The 21,182-nt window shown below is 36.2% G+C and overlaps 1 protein-coding gene across 2 annotated transcripts in view; it reads right to left on the reverse strand.

Moving 5' to 3' along the window:
* The window catches only part of SARNP (SAP domain containing ribonucleoprotein), a 67,493-nt gene that overhangs the window by 21,228 nt on the left and 25,083 nt on the right, over positions 1 to 21,182 (reverse strand). For both annotated transcript variants that reach the window (XM_026678720.2, XM_026678719.2), the window contains one exon: positions 19,492 to 19,560. In XM_026678720.2, coding sequence (XP_026534505.1) covers positions 19,492 to 19,560 — 69 coding nt within the window. The remainder of the gene's footprint in view (positions 1 to 19,491; positions 19,561 to 21,182) is intronic.

Raw genomic sequence — 21,182 nt, forward strand, 5'->3', positions numbered from 1 at the left:
AATTAAAAATATATTCTATTTGGTAAGAACTCAATTTTGTCACAGTTATTTAATTTGCCAAAGATATTGGTACAGATCAGGGTAACCATGACAAATATTAGTCCATGTTTTTGAAAATATGTTATACTTACGACTTCCATGTTCTGCTGTTAAAAAGTGCCTGATTTAGATATGCAGGTTGCAAACATTTCATTACCAGACTAAGCAACATCATCAGTGCAGAAAAGATGAATAAGTGAAGTGTATTAATTTATAAGGATTGTACATATTTTGCAGGGCTAGTATATATCCATTACTATTGGTCTTACATTTGAGGATGTAATTAGAGAAAGGATCAGGTCATATAGTCATAGGATTGATATATTAAAGGTGAGCAGAACTTCAAATTCAAATAGGAAAAAATTTTTTGGGGGGGCATGTGGGGGGAGGATGCTGCACAGCACCTGTCAATAACTCCTTGAATATCTGTCTTCTTTTTCAGGATCACGGGTCATGCAATACAAAAATACCATGACATAGCAAAAGAAATTACATGTAGAATGGAACTTTCCTGCATGTAGTCAATACATGTTGAGATTCAGTTTAAATGCACATCACATCTTTTATCTTGATCCCATTGAATTGATTGATTGAGACAAAAGAGGGAGGACCTGTTAATGATCCTATAAATTAGAAGCATTGGTCAACTGAGATGTAAAATTGTGCTATCGAATATTTCATTCCAGATGTCCTAGCTATATAGTGTTTTGTCATAAAAATCACAGTTATCAAAAATCATGCAGCCAGGAGTTATAATGTAAAGAAAGCATTGTTTGACAACTGTTGTGGCATATTGTTTATTCTTCTCAGTCGGTTGTCTTTTTTCAATTATATCTGATATAATTTTTTTAAAAAATGAGTATGTCATTGAGGTGGCTGTTGACAAAAATACCGGATAACCTTTTAAATAGGCTTTGATTTTGAGATAGAATAGAATAGAAAAATGGCCATAAAGAACTTTAATTAGTTTTGTACAGTTAAATGTGTATCATTTATGTTCTTATTTTACGTTTTCAATCTTTTACTTTTGAGAAATTAAAAAATTAAGAAGCTATTATAAAATCTCAATTAATATTTCAAATTACCTTTATTACAAGAATGAAAGTGTTACATTTAACTTTCACTACTAAATATATTACACAAAAATTGATGTGTGCAAAATGCAACATAAAACTAGAACTTTCAATCTTTATTCTAATTTTGATTTTGAGCTGCCTAATTTCTTGGTCCCACTTTGATGCTTTTAGCATTAATGTGGTAGAGAAATTTAAGCTTATGTTTTCATGATCTTTTCCATTGCCAAAAAATCCAAAAGAAAACAAAGTTATTAATTTAGAAAAAGCATGAAAAAATAGTAGAGAGAAAGAGAAGAAACCAGTAAGATTAGATTGTAAGAGATTAGTGAGAAATAAATTACATTCCTTTGAACAAAGCCATTCAGGCTGTGTAGATGTGTTTAATTCACAAAAGGGGAGACTCCACCCAATTCACCTCAATGAAATTATTTTGGTGGGCTCAAAATGCTTTGGCCAATGCTGGGGAGGGTGGGGAAGAGTCCTTACAGCCTGGATGATGCATGTCATATGCAGAGGCAGCTCCAGCAGACTCTGTATATGTGTACACAGGGAACTCTGTGTACATGGCAATGTCACCCAACCTAGGTTGATTGGCTTCAACACACTTTGCCTGAGCGTTTTATCAAAGTCTTCCAGGCTTGAAGACTATCAATGCACACTGAAGTTGTTCAGGGATAGCCATCTTCAGGGCAACTACAAGCAATCCCACAGGATTTGGTAAAGCCAAACAAGCACTCCAGGTAGTTTGCAAGAAAATGAGCAAGTCACAGCAACCTGGCCATTTCACTTGGAGAAGCCTAACCCTTTGAGGGTGTGCCAAATCTGAAGCTTCATATATGAGAAACATCCCTTCAAAGTTTTGCACGGCTATAACCTGATATGTAATCTTTACTAGCATAGTGAACCTAAATAAAAATGTTCTTCCCTGAGCCTGACTTCTGGCAATTGCATGAATACATCCACATTATCCTCATGGCAATAATATACGAACCACCTCATCTTGCCTTTTCAAGTTTTTTTTTAAATTCCTGGAAATTTCCTATTGAAATATTAACTTTCAATTTTTAGTTTTCTTAGATCAGCCAATGATATCTAAGAAATATATTCTCATATGATAGAAAACCTGTAAAAAATAAAACTAATTTCTCAAGAAGACTTGCAAATCAATTAGTTTTCAAAAAATAAACCAGCTAGGCCTATCTTGGCTTTTAAGAGTCCCGGATGCCAATACACTGCTGATAAAATACAATCCAATATTCTCCTGAACAATTTAAAGAAAGGTTATATTATTCCCAAACTCCCATTTAACATCCTAGCTGCATACTTTTCTTGCTTTTTGGCATACATTCTTTCCAAACCAACAAATTTAACATTATGCCCTATTAACTGGAAAATCAGTCCACTGAAACAGCAGCATTTACTTCTAAGTAAAAAACAAAAAACAAATACACCTCAGATTTCTTAAATTTTATAAACTTGTGCTCTAAAACTTTTGTCAGAGCTTCATGCAGGTTCTACTGATCAGAAAAAGATAACACAATGTAACACTAATGTTACATGCTTGTTCCTTTTAGTTCTTAAACAAAGTCATCCATCAGCAATGTGTAGTATGAACAATACCCCCCCCCCCCAGATTTAATAATTGGCTGCATCATTTTTAGCTATTATTATGACAACCAAACGTGTTATTGTATAAACTGCTTGTTTCAGGTTCTACTGCAATATTTCAATAGCCTTTAGATCTAGGATTTGGCTATTTCAAAACATTCTCTTGTGGATTTGGTTTCATACTTGGGGTCATAATCTCAATTGTGTGATCCACCTGCATTTCAGCAATTCTAAGAACAAATAGTTTGATATTCTCCTCTAGAATTCCATGAAACAAAACAAAAGATGGTGTTTGATTTCTTTGTACAAGGTGCAATGACAATAAAGTAAATAAACTAAACTAAACTGCGTGCTTCCTTAATGATGGTTTTTCAGTATCATTATGGATAACAAATCATCCCCAGTGGAACACTACTACTTTTGTGCTTCATAGCTGATATAAAGGTCTTACTGTAGAATGCAGTGTTTAGCTATTCTGATATAGCTCAAAACATTTTGTTATTTTTTATTGGACTGATATCCACCTTTATTTTGTACAACTCGAGGTGGATGTATAATACTTCCAATTCCTATTTCCTCTACAACAAAAAGTATAGTAAAGTGGGTTGGTCTAAGAGAGAGTGACTGAGCTAAGTCAGTAAGGTAGCTTTTATATCTGAGAACTAGAATTTATGCTCCCCCCATTTCTATTACAGTACTTTAACCATAACACTAAACTTTATTTTGACTCTATTTTCACATTTATTTTAGAGTCTTCTGTCCACATTCCTCCAGAAATCAGAAATTATCTAAATTTTTGGGAAAACTAAGATAATCATTAATATTTATTAGATTTCTAATTACTACCATCAAGCATCTCTTGGCAATGTTCAAAGATAATTACAAAATATATAAAGATTTGGGTATCTTCAGCATATTGATGATTTTGAATCCTGCAACAATAAATGATCTCCTCAGTGGTTTCATGAAAGAATTAAAAGAAGGAGAAAGAGAACCAAACCTCAGATATTCTACTTGTTAGAAACCACCAACTTGCATCTACAGTCACTGACTGGAGCTGTCCACCGAGGAAGGACTGGAATCAATGGAGTATAGTGACCCCAACCCAAACAAACAATCCTGAAAGATATAACAGAATCTAGATATTTGTACATCCCTTCTGGACTTGTTATCTCTTATCTGCCTAGATAAGAAGTCCAGAAGGGATGTACAAACATTATCAATCAGTGCAAGTGCAGCCATTGCCATTTCCATCTCATGACTATGTCTGAATCTCAACTGAAAAGGGTTCAGATACAGGTAGTCTTTGGTTTTTAGAATAACTGAGCCTGGAATTACTGTCCTAACTTGTGCTGGCCATCATGTGACCATGACCAATTGTACGACTTCTTTTTTGCAGCGGCCGTTAAGCAAATGCTGCAGTTGCTAAAATAACCCATTATCTACAATGGGTGGGTTTTTCCTCCCCCAGGAACTGGAAGTAAATGCTGGACTGTAAATCACAGTCATGTGACTACAGGATGCTGCAAAGAGCAGTAAAGGCGGGCTGTCAGCTCTCAAAATGTGACCATATGACAATCAGGGGCAGCAGCAGCCATCTGAACTTCAAATCTGGATCATAAGTACTTTTTGGGAAGGGGTGAGGTCCAACATAACTCTGAATGGTCACTAAGCAACAGGTTGTAAATAAAGGACTACTTGTAATATTTCTTTCTGGTCTTCCTCCACCAAGATTCCACGTGTCAGTTCTGCTTTTTCTCCCAGAAGTTCTCAATGCACCAAGGAAGCAATCAGGATCAGGAGCAAAGAGAGGAACAACTGTCTCCTGCAGCTGGTTTCATAAACAATAGTGTCTACCTTTTACCTTCCCAAAAATCCTACTCTAACCAAGTGCCTTTCTGCTGGTGGAGGTATGAACTACTTGAGCCAAAGTAAGAGAGTTCTGCAGATTCCTGGGTATTATTCTGGATTCCCTGTGACTTCCTGGATGTTTTAGGCAGCACTCTTGGAGTGATTTGAAGGTTTACTATGTCTCTGTCTGGGAGCCCCAGGACCTTAGAAATGACTTTATAATTTTCTCCCGGTTAATAGTCATCAATGACTTACAGAGACATTTAGAAGTTCTTTTCTTTTTTCAAACTGGTACACTTCATGTTGGATTACTTTATGAAATAAATGCACTGAGCCCCAACTTTGGTGTTCTTCGTTCATTCAGAATCTCTTGATACGTTCATAGGAACTCTATGAGATTATTCTAAGATTCAGTGGCAAACATATGCAAACATTTAAAAAATATGTTGCCATTTAAAGGGATTAGGCAGAGTGACTTCATGATAGCAGCTCCTGCCCTTTGAAACATCCTTCCCCCTGAGGTCTGGCAGGCCTCTAATCTCCTGGTCCCTGAAAAAGCCTCTGAGACTTGCCTTTTCCCACTAAAGGGGCATCAGGATTTTTTAAAGTTGTTTTTATGATTTAAAATTGTTTTATTAATAGTTTTATCTTTTCAGCATTATGATATGTAAAATGGACAGGTATATAAATCTTTTTTAGAGATTTTCTTCTTCTTTTAATATGTAGTGAATTAGTCAGGATGCTATATTTGCAACAATGGGAAATGATCACATGCACATAAAACATCAAATATAGATTACCTTTAGAGCAACTTGACATCTCAACTTCAAACTTTCAATATTAAGTAATGTCAAGTCAGAAATAGGGAACAAGATTTCCAATGATCTACAGCAATGATAATGAACCTTTTTGTTGTGGCGTGCCGAAAGCGTGCACGCGCCAGCACCCACAATGCAATGTGCCCTGCCCCCCTGCACATGTGTGCACAACCCACCCTTACCTGCACTGCGCATTTCACAGCTGATTTTCGGCCTGTTTGAGGCCTTTTTCACCCTCCCGGAGGCTCAAGGGAAACCTCTGCAGCCCCGGGAGGCTGAAAAATGGGCCTTCTGGAAATACCAGAAGTGCCCGTTTTCAGCCTTCGGAGGGCCTCTGGAGCCCGGGGGAGGCCGTTTTCGCCCTCCCGTGGGCTCGAGGGAAGCCTCTGCAGCCTTTCCGGAAATACCGGTAGTGCCAAAACCAGCCCATTTTTCGGCTTCCAAAGGCTGCAGAGGCTTTCCTCGAGCCCACGGGAAGGCGAAAAAGGCCTCAAACAGGCCAAAAATCAGCTGGGAGGTGCGCACACACGCAGTGCAGGTAAGTTTGACTGGGGCTCATGTGCCCGCACAAATGGCTCTGTTTGCCACCTGTGGCACGCATGCCACAGGTTCGCCATCACGGATCTACAGTAAACAAATGGGAAAAATCAAATCCATATATACTATATGCTTCTGCTTATCCCATCTTAATTTCCTTTTATTTTTTATAGTTTTGCTTATTTTCATTTCTAAAAGCATGTCCTATCAAAATCTGGATGGTATTATTTTACAAGGCATTTTATTCCTTATAATTTTACAGGCTCTGAATTAGTTCCTTTAAAATATGTTTACAATAGGTAGCTTACCTTTAAGTATTAAGTATTTTTAAAGAATCTAAAATAAAAGCCATCACTAAGTGCAACCTCACCATTCCTCCCTGTAGTTCAGGTAACCAAGGAAATTCTTTGGAGCAGTTTTAGTTACATGACAGAAGAGATTGCTTGACTGTTACCAACACATTGAAGGAATTCTGACCAAATATCACAGGAATACTAGTTATACTTCAAAATCTAAAGATCTTGTTTTATATAAACAAAGCACTTTTTCTCTAGCAATACTGGACAAATATTTTATCAAACAAAACGTACAGAAAGTAATAAGCAAAGAAAATAAGCAAAACTATAAAAATAAAAGGAAATAAAAGGAAATACAAAAATAATTACAATAGTGACTTTTTTTGTTAAGCCAGATAAAGCACTAATAATTCTTGAAAAATGATTGTGGGTTGAATTGGCTTCACAGGCTTATTCATTCTAAAGAAAAATAATAAAGTTGATCTCCTATACAACTACTCTATTCTTTTTACTTTGGATTAGTTTGGGGTTGACTTTTGTTTTTCTGGTTAAAATCAGAATAATCTCTTGAGGACAGAGAGAGAGCGCGCAGCTCTCTCTTTTCTTTTAGCTGCTCCTCCAAATTCCAGCAGCCATGTGGTTCAACAGTTCCCAGAATGGCACACATAATGACATCATTGATTGAATTATAATAGAAGGCAAAGGATGGGGGTGGGTTGAAGAAAAAGATGGATTTGTGTTACAGACAAAAGGTGAGTTCTGTTTCCCAGCAGGGATAAATGAAGAACCAGATGACTGGACAAAGTAAAGTCGAAGAGTACCCCTTGCCATTGTCTTTGCTTTAAGCAACCCTTCCACTTTTCCCTAAGATTGTGGACTCAAAATCCTTTTCAAATGACACTGTGTAGAAAGCAAAGATCAGGAACCCCGCTGACCCTCTGGAACACTCCTATTGTTATTTTTAAAACATCATGTAATGTAAGTGCGGCCAATGATATACACTTAGCATTAATAGTAATTTTAATCCTAAACACTGAAGTATGACAAACATTCAATCTATGAGAAAAAGAAAGCTAGAAAGCACAAAAATCAATGAAACAAATATGTTTTAACTATTCTTGCATTTAATTCTTCTCACAAATATTAGTATTGCCTATACTACAGATTTAGTAAAGGCAGAACATTAAAACTTGCTACAGAAATTACAAAGAGTACGCTATTTTGAGACAGATTATTTTTCACTCTTTCCAAAATCTGGAAAAAATGCTTTGAAAATTATCTTCAGCATTAGATATGTTTTATCTCAAGTAAAATTTTGTGTGTGTTTTGTATGTGTGTTTTGTGTGTGTGTGTGTGTGTGTGTTATTCTCGAGTATCTTACCAGGATCAATTTGATATTAAATAAAATAATTAAAGAATTAACAATTATGTATTTTTTACATTTTCAATGGCAATTTAGAAAGAAATTATATAGGAAAGTATTCATATACCAACAACTATAACATCTAAACCAATTAGAACTAACATACCAATTATATTCACAGACCATTATAGCTCTGTGAATCTGAATGAATCTTGTGTTTATATAAGTCACAAAGAGTCTGTCAGAAAGCACATGCAAACCAAGCATCAGAAAGGGGCACAGAATAAACACCCCATTCTATTTGAATAGCAAACCTAGGTATCATTTTAAAAAGTAAATGGGGATTTCAAAAAATAATTTCTCAATACCTGGCAATCATTTTTATCAGATTTAGTTTGTGCATTGTGATGTAATGTTGTGTGCATTGTTCCTTTAAGGCGGGACGCATAAGTATGCACTGTATATGTATATAATACAGTTTTGCTATGAGACTGAACTTTCAGGATATGGACAGGAAAATCTAATTGTTTAGCTTTGCAAAAAGACTCAAACAATTGGGAAAAATGTATTTAGGTTATTAAGCTTGTTATGGAACATATTATTGAAGTAAATCCATTGTTATTGTTTCTTTGCCTCACTCAGTTCAGCTGATATACGCAAAGTGGGCCAGTTGCAAAATGTGCAGCTAATTGTTGCTTCTATTCTTTGCTACAGACTTAATGTTTTAAACATCCTCTTAGCCAGAGAGTAATGCATGTAGTCTATATAGTTGTTAGTACTTAGCATAAGCTACTATAGTTGCCCTATGAAAAATGAGAAAACAAGTGGCTTTTCAAAAAATTCCTATTAGCCTCTATAGTTGAATATGTGTTTTGTTTCTCTAGAATATAACCAACAAATTTATTCATTTATTTGATTTATATTGCTGCCTATTAGCCCATGGCGACTCAAGGCGGCTTACAGAATGTAAAATCATATTTAAAACAAAAAATAAAAATAAAATGGAGGTGTTCTGTTTCAAACCTGGAACAAAAGATTTATACATTTTGTGTACAACCCTAAAGTTTTCCTTTACCCTATTTCCTATTGAAAAAAGCACAAGGCTTTTTTTTCCATGTAAACTGGTACTTGCAACGGGACTATATTTGTTCCGAATGGGACTATTTAATACTGCCTTATATATCTACTTTATCTCACTTTTTATTCAAAGGGTTCTTTTCGGAGAACCCTCCTGTGCACGAATGATATGCAAATTCATGAACTATTTTATGTCCACATGCTGGCTTGCAAGGTAGGTTCTAAATTAGGGATGCTAGATTGCAGAAATGAAAGTATGCTTGAGTAGAAGTGTGCTTTGACTCTGCTTGTCGCCTATTGGTCAAAATGTGTCCAAACAGGCAGGTATTATTGCCACTGTTAGTAGAGAATGCTGCACAGAGCATTGATGTAACAAGGGCTGATAGGCTAGTAATGTAGCCTACCACCCCCAATCTTACTAAAAAGACTTGCTTGACTACAGACATAAGCAGCAGAAATCAATACTTATGGGTGCAAATCAAAATATCACAGCATATGAAAAACTATTAAATTGCTAAAAGCACAAATGAACAAATGTCATGAAATCAAGTAAACTGTATGCTTGTGAAACTAAGAGAAGGGGAAGTATATAAGGAAGAATGGATGAAATTGGGAATTGATAGGCTATTAATAATTGTATATTATGGTCTAGCGCATGATAAAAAGCTATTCTAATGATTATGTGAAAATGAATGAAATGAAAAGAATATAAGAGGGAAATGTCAGATAAATGAGAATGCTGACTGATGATTATTTGCTCAAAGGCCTGTTTTGAATATATGTTTCAAGAATAAGTCTATTCATACAAAGACACAGCAAAGTAATAAACATAAGATTAAAACCATGACTGATCTATTTCTTCACGAGGAACAAGGGAGAGGATTAGTTATAAGGATAATGCATTTTTGGTAACTTTTACTAAATAATTTTTAACAAAGTAAACAGAATGAGAAAATAAAGAAGACAAAGAAGCATAGAAAAGAATAAAAAAGAAAGAAAATAAAAGTAGGAAATAAAATAAAGGAAACTTCATATCCATAAATTACAGGTTCATTTTAATTTTACTTTTTTCCAACAAGAAGTCCATAAGTGGTTTCCAGTCACTAATAAATGTAGCTGTTGATCTTTCTCTAATCAAACAGTTTAATTTTAGCATCTCTGCTAGCTTTGTCATCTTCACAAGCTGACATGCTGTGGTGGGTATTTCAGAGTCTGTCCATTTTTGCACACATAATAGTCTGGATGTTAATGAGTCATAAAAAGAAAAAAATAGGCTGGATAATGAAAAGTTTTGAATCCAGACATGTAATTTTGTGATAGTGTCAACAGTTGATCTTAGAAGAAAAAAATGTAGAAACAAAGTGAAAAAAACAAGAATGAAAATAGAATAACAGGAAATACAAGTTTTGTTAAAGATGTCTTATTCAGATAACTCTTCCAACAGAATGAAAGGAAAGTAGACATTAAGGAATGAAGATGTGACAGCTGCTTTGAAGAGAATGAAAAAAAACTATTACTGACACAAGTGTGGAGAACTATGTTAACAGGAAGTAGCAGAAAGGATGCTTGGCATAGTGCCAAACTGAAAGTGGCTGTAGATGAAGAATCAAAGCGTATAAGAGAATGATTGCTGCCCAAGGTGAGGATGTGAGAAAAATACAAGAAACGGTTAAGATTGAAGGATAAATAGAAAATGCAAAATCATTTTGATAAGTATAAAAAAAGGTAGAAAAAGCTAAACAAAAAAATACAGGTAGCCCTTGACATATGGCCACAACTGAGACCAAAATTTCTGTTAAGTGAGATATTTGCTTAGTGAGTTTTGCCCTATTTTACGACCTTTCTTGCCTCAGTTGTTAAGTGAATCATTGCAGTTGTTAAATTAGTAACAATTTGTTAAGTGAATCTGGCTTCCCCATTAACGTTGCTTATCAGAAGGTTGCAAAAAGGTGATCACATGATCCCTGGGACACTGCAACCATCATTATTATAAGTCAGTTGCCAAGCCTGAATTCAGATCAAGTGTCCATGAGGGATGCTTCAACGGTTATAAGTGCGAAAAATGGTCATGTGGCTTTTTTCAGTGCCATTGTAACCTTGAATAATCATTAAATGAATTTTTGTAAGTCGAGGACTGGAATTAAAACTAAATACGTTAAAAAGAATTGGAATGAAACTGCAATGAGGGAATACTGGAAGGAACATATTAGAGATCTGCATGAAAATGATATGTCAAAAAGTGAAACTGAAATATAAATATTATATCCAATAAATTAATGTTTAGCAATTGTGTAACGTGTTTAACCTATTTGTGAAGACTGCATCTTTTCCTGACAACTGAAAGAATGCATTTTTGTTCTCTATGCAAATGGAAAGATAACAAGAAGCAATACCTAAACTACAGAGAAATGTTTTATTGAAACTACAGCTTCAATTTTGGAGTTCACCAAAATTCTGGTTGAAAGAAGCAAGAATAAGCAAAATTTAGGAAGCATAGTACACGTTTATGCTGGATGTACATATAAACCTTCCACTTTTCAGCAGATCACTGGGAAATCTGAATGTAAGAAAGAACTCTGCCCGCTGCCAGGAGTTTGATACTGACAGGCTCAAGGTTGACTCACCCTTCCAACATTTCAAGGTTGGTAAAACGAGGATCCAAATTGTTGGAGGCAATAAGCTGACTCTGTAAACTGCTTAGAGAGGGCTGTAAAGCACTATGAAGCGGTATATAAGTGCTATTGCTATTATATGCTTGTTGATTTAGGGAAAGCAGATTATAATATGAATAGATTTGAACTCTAAAAAGCTTCATGCAAATACAAAGGTGAAGCTTGCAATAATGTGATATAATAATTGATGAAAGTGCAATGATAAAAATAGAGTGCTTACTGAATGGTTCGACATTAAACATGAAGAAAAACAAATATATTTGATGGTCCACTAGCTGTTTAATATACAAACCAAATGAAAAGAAGTTGAATACTTTAACAAGATGATGCAAAACCTACTTTTAAATCAACCATGAAGTACTTACAAGGAAACAAAATAATTTGAAATGACCTTAAGTATCCCCAGACTTGGATATTTTTAAAGATCTGTGAGTGGATTTCAAATTTACAGTATCATACATATAAAGACAGAAGAATACTTAAAGATGGAATGAGAGGGAAAAACTCCTAAAAACAAAAACAGAAAGCCCTTTAATGGCTACAGGAAATGTTTCTGAAAAATACAGTATGTATATATTCTTTTAAATGCAAATGAAGCTATATTGCTGTCTGAAAACCCAAAACATTTGCAGTGAACATTAGACAGCACATGATGCAATGTAATGTATTTCTAAAATGTCAGGGTAGCGCTGAATGGCGATCATCATCTTGTTCTGAAGAAGCCTGCCTTTTCTTGAATCCATGTGGACAATTGGGAAGTACTCCAGGATCCAACATTGCATTTGATAGGACAAGTGGCGTCACTAATTATGATGATACTTTAATCAGTTCAGGTTGATGTCCCTATTGCTATGACACTTGGAAGTGATAATCTGACTTCATTCACATACATTATGCATAGCAATATTAGTATCCAATTTTATACATCAGGCTAAAGGAACTTGGAGTTTCTTCAAAACAATTGGAATTTTTATTTGCTTTCTTATGGACAGTGCCTTGGGATCCAATATTATAAAAGTATCTTAGAGACTACAGCTAGTTCTTGTTAGTGACTGCTTGGTTTAGTGACTGTTTACAATTAAGACAGTGATGAAAAAGTAACTTTACAACCAATCCTCACATTTACGACCTTCACAAGTTTGTGAATTAAAGGATAGGTAGAGTAAACTTGTAAGCCCAGTAGCTATTTCACTTAGTGACCATTTAATGACCGAGTTGCTGATCCCTATTGTGATTGATAAACAAGAATTACCTATATTTAATATGTTTAGATTTTCTGACAACATAAGGTTTATCCTTTACAGGAAAAAAGGGAGTGCTATACACACAGTTTTGAGCTGAAACAAAAATAGAATATTAAAGTAACTAATAGAATAAATATAAAAAATATGTATGTATGAAGGCAGAAAACTATATTAAAATGTTTGATGTGTGTAAAATACTGTTGATTTTTGAATCACTATAGAAATGTGGTAAGGAGTAGAGACAACCTGAAACTTAGATCAAAGCAAGGTCAGTTGGGTCAGGATAAGTAGAATTGCTATTTATAGGATACAACAAATTTTAGTCTCTGATTACCACTTCATTGATTCACTTTTAAAAATTGTAAGTACTTCTTATTTATTTTATTTGTGTTTGTATGCTGCCCAGGGTCACAATGTTTTGAGTTGGGTGGATACATACCCACACCCCTATAGTGATTCCGACAGCCACTGTGTCAGTGGAAGGCGTCAGCAAGTATTAGCAAAAGACATGTCTTGCAACAAATGCTTTAACCAAATCCTAGAGTTGCTATTTTGACCATGCTACTAACAAAGAAGTACTCCTAAAGAGTTTCTCCTGAAACTACGTAACATTGTTGCATGCAAAAGACTCCAACTTACAGGTCATATTTTCCCTATGGAGAACAATCGAATCCCTAAGATGGCAATGAGATGGCCCCACAGATATCAAACGCCTTCAAAATACATGGCGAAGAATGTTCATGGAAGACTTAAAGATTCCAAATACCACATGGGAAGATGCTGAAGGAGTTGCCCAAAACCGAAAATGTTGGGGAACCCTTGTTGCCTAATATGCTACAGAGCATAGTAGGATCTAATGCTAATACAAACACACACACACACACAAAAGAAATAGGCAAAAAATGAGGAGGAACTCTAAGGTGGAGGGGAAGAGAGAAATAGCACAAGATAACGAGATGCAAAGGATTTTGTGGATTTTGATCTGCCCATTTAGAACTACTTTATTACAACCTAAGCTTTCTCAAGCAGGTTATATATAAAAATATAAAAAGTATAATTTTCAAGTGCTGAAAACTATTTTCAATTAAGTTGACATAATTAAAAATCAAATGGCCTTAAAAACTAAAGATAAAATATAAAGGAACCTATTACTGAAAGCAAAGATATATGTATTTTTCAATAATCTAACTTAAAATACACCTTAACAGATATATGAGATATTCAGACCTGCATGCTATCTGCACATCAACAGCATAGAGCTGCAGACCATTAAACTTTTTTTTCAGAACAGCTAACAGCATGGGGGAGGTGGTGGCCTTGCTTTCAGCAACCCTGTATTGAAATGGCCATGACTGCCAGCACTATTATTCATCTTGTCAGTTCTCATTATTCTAAAATCAACAGGCCTAAATTCATGGTAACCAAACTTGGAGCATGATGACATCATTTCAAAACAGTGGGGGTAGGGAGAGGAAAAAACAGTAACAGGACAATCACTACACTAGATATAGAGATATATTAACTAACATTCACATTTTATATTGAAAAGTCAAGTAGAAAATTCAAAATGTTAAGACATTTAAATGTATTTTTATGGAGCATATGTGGTATCCAAAATTGAAAACGCTAAAGTCAAAATGCTTTTATCACTGAAATGTCTTAAAAATATGTATGTCTTGTGGTCCGTCAGCAGCCTGCAGAGCTGGCAGCAGAGTAAGACAGTGGGGAGGAACATGGGCCAGTCCTGGAGTCTGGGGAGGGCTTGGACGAAGGATCTGCATCTGACACAGAGATGGAGCCAGGGCCATCTGAGAGGTACAGTATGTGCTGACTCTGGAGCCTCCAGAATCTGACATCAGCGAGGCAGAGGAACAGGGGGAACCTGTTCCCAGTGCGCGCTTGCGCAGAGCTGTCAGAAAGTAAGAACAGTTAAGACAAAAGGGGCGACTCGGGAGTAAGACTTGGAGATGATTGGCCCCTCCCATAAGACATAAAGGAGGAGCAAAGGGACATGAACCTTTGCAGGAAGAAACTTACTTTGTTCTGATCGATTTAAACTCTGAAGCTCCATGTTGACTTTGTGCTCCGTTTGGCCTTGTACAGCTAATTGGCAATTTAGTCGTTGGCAGCATTTCAAAGGTGGGTGCTTATCCGCCTTATCCTGAAAATACTGTGGCAAACTTCTGCTGGGACTAATCACAAACTGTTTGGGACTCATTATGGGTTGTGAATGCATATAATTCACAGCCATTGAAATAAAAAGAGGATTTTTGGGGACTAAGGGTGTGATTGTTACTGTCTCAGGAAGCCTTGGTCAGAACACTATGATTACCAGGAAGCCACAGACCAAAACATATAGCTATTAAATGGTTCAAAATTGGGAAAGGGGAACACCAAAGTATACCTATCAATTTACTTTATTACCTTCAGATTTTTTTTTCATCACAAATGTTGGACTAGAAGAAATTGAAATTAAAACTGGTGGATGAAACAAGGATCTCAGATATGCTGTGATGGTGGTAAAGGAGGAAGACTTAAAGATAGTCTTGTTGAAAGTGAGTGCTAAAGCTCATCTACTGCTTACTATTAATGCTACCCCAAGATTATGTTGATATAATGCAAATAGGTGGTGAACTAACAAGCTTTATTTTCATAGGCTCAAAACATCACAGAGATAATACTATAGCAATGAAGTAGAGATGATTTCTATTTAGGACAAAGTCTGAAATACAGGTAGACAAATTATTAAAATGCTGAGACAGTACAAGGAATACAATGATTTTTATTTTCAAAACCATCATTCTCTTAGTTTAAGCATTTCTATCTGAAAAAATTAGTTGAGTTCTGGTGGCATGAGAGTGATGGGCTCCCCAAGGCACTTGGGGAGCCAGCCCCTAGGTGGCAATTTAAAGAGGGCTGTGTGCTGGTTTTGGAAGTTTCCCACCTTCCACTCCGAGTGAGATTAGGCAGAGGGTGAATATATGTGACCTCTCTCAGCTGACTGGTGGGAGACCAGCTTTGGGGGAGGAGAGCATTGTGGGTGGGGGCTGGGGGGAATGGGCACCTCTGCTGGTGCTGAGAGCTGACAGTTAAGTATCAAGGGACAGTCCTCCCCCACCAAGAGTTTGGATGAGTGTGGAAGGCTGGGGGGATAGCAGAGCTCTTAGCTCATAGGGAAGGAAGGCTAAGCTTGGAGAGGGAGGATCATGTGGTGAGGTTTAGAGCAGGGCAACATATCTGAGTAGTGGTGGACATGGGGAAATTTAGAAGGGAAACCGAGGGAAGGCTATTACAGGGGAAGAAGCATCCAATGTTTAATATTGGTAGTGTGTTCTTGGCCTTCTGAATTCATGCCTAGACTCTGGACAGTAAACCCACGGAGGCCTGGACCTTCAGCTGCTGCTGCTGAATGTTGGGTTGGTCAATAATTAGGCACTCCTTATTTGTGACCTTATTGGGAAGAAGCAAACCAATCTGGTGTGCATCACCAAGATCTGTCTGACACCAGAGGGGAGAGCTCCCCTCTCACTAGCCAAAGACCTCAGGGCAAGGGAGTGGGGGCAGCAGCGGTCATCCTGGAATCTCTTAACCTTCAGGAGCAATGTTCTCCATGTTTTTAGTTGTGAGACACTGTTTCTGAAACTGGCTTTGCAGGATCAGTCAGGACTGTTGCTACTATATTAGCCTCCGTGTTGCAGAACTGTTGGAGGCCAGCCCAGGGTTGGTGGTGGAGTTCCCCAGGCTTAAGGTCTGGGGGACTTCAACCTGCTATCCCTGGGGATCACTTCAAAGTAGCTCAGGAATTCATGGCCACCAGTTCTAGACAGACCGTTCTAGAAGGCCCTAGGGTTGAACATATAAATACTGTTATTAGACAAGCTGCACTGGTTGCCGGTTTGCTCTTGATCCAATTCAAGGTGCTGGTAATCATCTTTAAAGTCCTCATGTCATGGAACCAGATTCTGTCTCATCTCAATAGGATTGATCCACGCCATTCCCTATTGCAGAAGGGGCCTGTGCAGACCCAATCAGTCAAGGAATTTCAGTTGGCAGGTTCTAAGAGAACAGCCTTTACTTTCATCGCCTCCAAACTTTGGAACATCTTGCTGCTGGAGGTGAGATCCACCCCCACCCTCTTGGCCTTCAGAAAGGGCCTCAAATCCTGGCTCTGCCAATTGGCTTGGGGCTGTGAGGGGGCACTTTACCCTGGAGGTGGCTGGTGGAATTTAATTAGTGTACTTGGTTCATAGTTCTATCTAAATATTGTTAATGTTAATGTTTTATATTTCTGTTTTTACTGTATTGAAAGCAGCCCAGGGTTGATTTGGATAGTGAGATGGGTAGTAATAAATAAATGAATAAATAAAATTGTGCCTTCAGAAAGGCTGAACAAAGATATATGAATCCTTCTTAATTATAATGTTGGAGAAAATTGTTGAGAATATTTCAGACCACAAGAAGAACAAATAATCCAATACTACATAAATTAGACTGTATGTATTATATTGAATATTACAACTGTGTTGTGATTGAGAGGTTATGTTGGGGGAGGGGGGCGATAACTTTCTCAATGGCTCAAGGGGGCGATTCTTTCAAAAAGGTGAGGAACTACTGATCTACAAAGTTGTTTTATGTAAACAAAAAAAACAAAAAACACCAAGCTCTCTGAGAATGTGATTTTGTGTTACAATGTAGCCCACTTAATGCACAGAAGCCTGCAAGCTATCAGCTGGTCCAGTGGGAAGCAAGGGGTTGAGTGGTATTGAGAGCAGCTGCTACGTAGGGGAAATTTACAAGGGAAGGAAGGGAGCAGTTTAAGTGTAACTCCCTGAAATCAAGGGACAGCAGCCTTGGGTCAGAGGGTAAATTTTAAAAGGAGGCCTCCCATGCGAGTACAGAGGAGAAGGGGTATGATTAGTTCAGGAAAGAAAAATGCTTTCCTGATTTATTTTAAAATTTTATTTGATGGCTCCGTCCTGACAAAAACACAAATAAGCACCTGCTTCTATTATACCAAACGGTAACAATTTACTGTAAGAGGATGAATGTTATCTTTTAGGAAGAAGATTTTTTTTTAACTTAATAGAATCTATACTAGCAATAAATTCAAAGCTACAGATTAGGTGAAGAGCTGGTTCACTCCAATCTAAGTTTACTCCCGCAGTCCCAGCAGGTTTAAAATTGCCTTTGGCTATGTTCCCTTCCCCCCCACCTTTCTTTTTCAAAACCAATTTGAATAGGAAATGAAATGTGGCTCCTGAGAGACAATGGTTTACAGTAAAGATTTTGCTGCAATGCATGGCATTAAAAATCTGCAAAGATCCATGCAACCAGGCTATTCTGCGATGAAAAGCTATAAAGAACACCCAGGTGGGCAACTCTATACGAGAGGCTAATTGAAGCAAGCAATAATATTCCTCAATAAAATTCATGAGCATGCTCTTCAGAAAAAGGAAATCTACTTCTAAGCAGCTGGATTCTACTTAACAGTAGAACAAAGAAATTAAGTCTTTGATCATTGTTCTAATGGCTGAAATTATTGCTTGATATATGCAAGGCCAATCACAAAGATAAAACATAGTTTAAAAATGTATGCATTTCATAATTGATTTTTTTTAACCCTCAAACATGTCATTCTCTTGTTGATATTTTCACCATGTTAGTAATTTGCTAATGTAATAGCTGCACACATAAGAACAGAAATTAAACAATGCTTATGTTTGATTGAATTCTAGGAAGATTAAATTGTGGGGGAGCTCTTAAAGAAACCTTAGAATTGATATAATGTCTCACCTACACGATTGTACTTAAAGGAAACCTGCCCATAAATACTGACAAAGCATATATTTTTCCTGAAAAATGTGCACCCCTGGTGACAAGGTTAATGACATTTGAACAGCCTCTCACTCTGACCTGTCTCTCCACATATTCTAGCTTTAATGCACTTGCACAATTTCACCCCCACCCCCTCCAAGAAAAGGATGGGAAGGAAAGTGGCCTCCACCTCCAGTTATTTTCTACATGGTTGAATTCCCTGGTGCCAGGTTCAGTGCCTTCCTACAGAATGGAATGCATTAAACGTTCCATGCATCCCAAGAGGGATGGAACAGTTCATTTGCTAAAGGTTAGGGGGAAATCACAGCTAAATCACGGCCATACCTTCTTCTGGACTTCTTGAAGAACATGTTGTTCTATATATTGTTATTGTTATTTTTAAATATTTTTAATATTAATATTTAATATTTATAAATTTATAATATAAAATAATTAATATTTAATATTAAAATAAATATTTTTATTTAGGAATTCAAAGTCTTTACATTCAATTTTGGGAACTTTTCTAGTGGAAGAAGGAATCTTATCAATGTTTATTCTTGATAAGGGGCAAAACTTAAGTTTGGGCAACATAAAGAAAGGGCTTGTATCACTAAATATTCTATAAAACAAAAAAACAATAAAAAAAATCCTTCCACAAGGAAAATTAGAAAACAAAGAAAAGATTTCTAGCCTAGGCTTCTCCTTGATGTCTTAACTTTTCTACTTAATTCAAACTCTGAATTAATTTGAAGAGGCACATAAGATTATAACCTTAATGAGAAAAGAAACCTGGATTTGCAGATTTGCTTTCCTAAGAAAAAGATTAAACCATAGAAAAATATTTTAATTATCTTATCTGAAAAGATGTACCCACATGACAGTCAAAATACATGCTAAAATAGCTAAGTATTCTTAATCAATGATGAATATTGTTATTTATCATCTTAATGTGAATCCTTTAAAATCTGTAATTTGAAACTTGATAGATCTAGCAGAATACATATCAGGAAAATGACAAGTTTATGTATTGTTGACATTTTTTTCAAGTTCAAATACTCATTTTTTATATATAAAGCTTATCCTAAAATCTTACCTTTCTGGAGATTGTGGAAACATTCAAACCAAATCTTTGAGCTCTTTCCTTTAATTTGTCCATATTTACCTAGAAAAGCAATAGAAAACGGGCATATTTATATAAATTTAAAGATTTCAAAATTATAAATGCTGAAATTATACCAGTATGGATAAATTTGTTGAAACACAATAAAACATTACTTTCTGTACTGAAACTGCAATAAACTTTGAACATATTATGGAATTAAAAGAAAATGGCATCCACGGAATCAGTAGCTTACTGCAAATCACTTCTGAGAAAACTTTCAGATATTATTTTAGCAGATCAATCGGTACCAATTATTTTTGTTTTCAATAATGCATGGATGGGAAAAGTGGAAACCACTATTTTCAACTCAATACTTTGTCTAGCACTCTTTATGTATTTACCAATCAAGCTCCTTAACATAGAAGCAACTAAACTATAAGCAGATGAAAATATTTTCAACATATTCCAATATTATAGGCTCCAATTAATCTTAATGCTATATAGAAAAAAAGAAGCCTTCACTCTAAAACGAATTTTTGCTACTAAGTTAGTTCATCCTTTTCTATTAGCATAATACTAATGGAAAGACAGTATATTGTTGCTAGGATTGATCTCTGAAGTAGCTGCAAGGTTTAGCAATAGCACTTAGACTTATATACAGCTTCACAGTGCTTTACAATCCTCTCTAAGCAGTTTTACAGAGTCAGCATATTGCCCCCAACAATCTGGATCCTCATTTTACTAATCTCAGAAGGATGGAAGGCTAAGTCAACCTTGAGCCGATAAGAATCGAATTGCCAAACTAGTGGCAGCCTCCAGTCAGCAGAAGTAGCCTGCAGCATTGCATTCTAATCACTGCGCCACCATGGCTCTTAGGAGTGTGAGCAGCAATATACACTTGTAGTCTTCTTGGCAAATTGCCAAGATGGGGGAAAGGACTCAAAAGTTTCAACTTACTCACTGCTGAAATCCTGCAGATACCTTTGGAATGATAACTGCCACACGAAGACAGGTATAATATATCTGTGCTGCTTCTTTTTTAAGGATCACTTAAAGCAATTGACTACTTTCAGTGTAAAACTCTATGCTTGCTTTAGTTCACATCTAGCCAGGAAGTGTGACACAATGGTTAAAGATATTATGTTAGGACTGGGGAGACCTAGTTTCAAGTCAATTTTCACCTTACTTGCTAACTTTGGAGCAGTATTATCTCTCTGCCATACTATTTCAACAGAGGTTGAGGGGGAAAAAAACCAGAAGAGGGCTTAATCTAAACTTAGCCTTGAGGATGAAAGGTAGGGTATAAACCAAATGATCCACTGATAATAATGGACCATAGATATCACTGAATACTTTTCTGCTGTATTGATAATAGTCATGTACATGACATTTTATAAAGTAACTTTAGCAAAACGTCATATGGGAAGAGTCACGTTTGTTTGCTGAAAGTTTCTATCCAAGGAACTTACATTCTACAATCTGACAATAAAGGAGACAAGGTTTAACAGAGATGAATATTGTATGGACACATTTTATATTTATTTTGATTGGAAAGGAACACTAAGGGATTAAGACAAGTGCTTTGCAGAACTGATCTTTGAAGGAAGGAGATGTTTAAAATCAGGAAGTAAGGAGGGATATTTAGAAAAAATACAAAAATAAGACTTTTGGGTAGTGAAGAA

Source organism: Notechis scutatus, chromosome 2 (assembly GCF_049901735.1).
Source record: "Notechis scutatus isolate UNSWTSFEM ecotype Mainland chromosome 2, rNotScu1.2, whole genome shotgun sequence".
NCBI classification, from domain to species: domain Eukaryota; kingdom Metazoa; phylum Chordata; class Lepidosauria; order Squamata; family Elapidae; genus Notechis; species Notechis scutatus.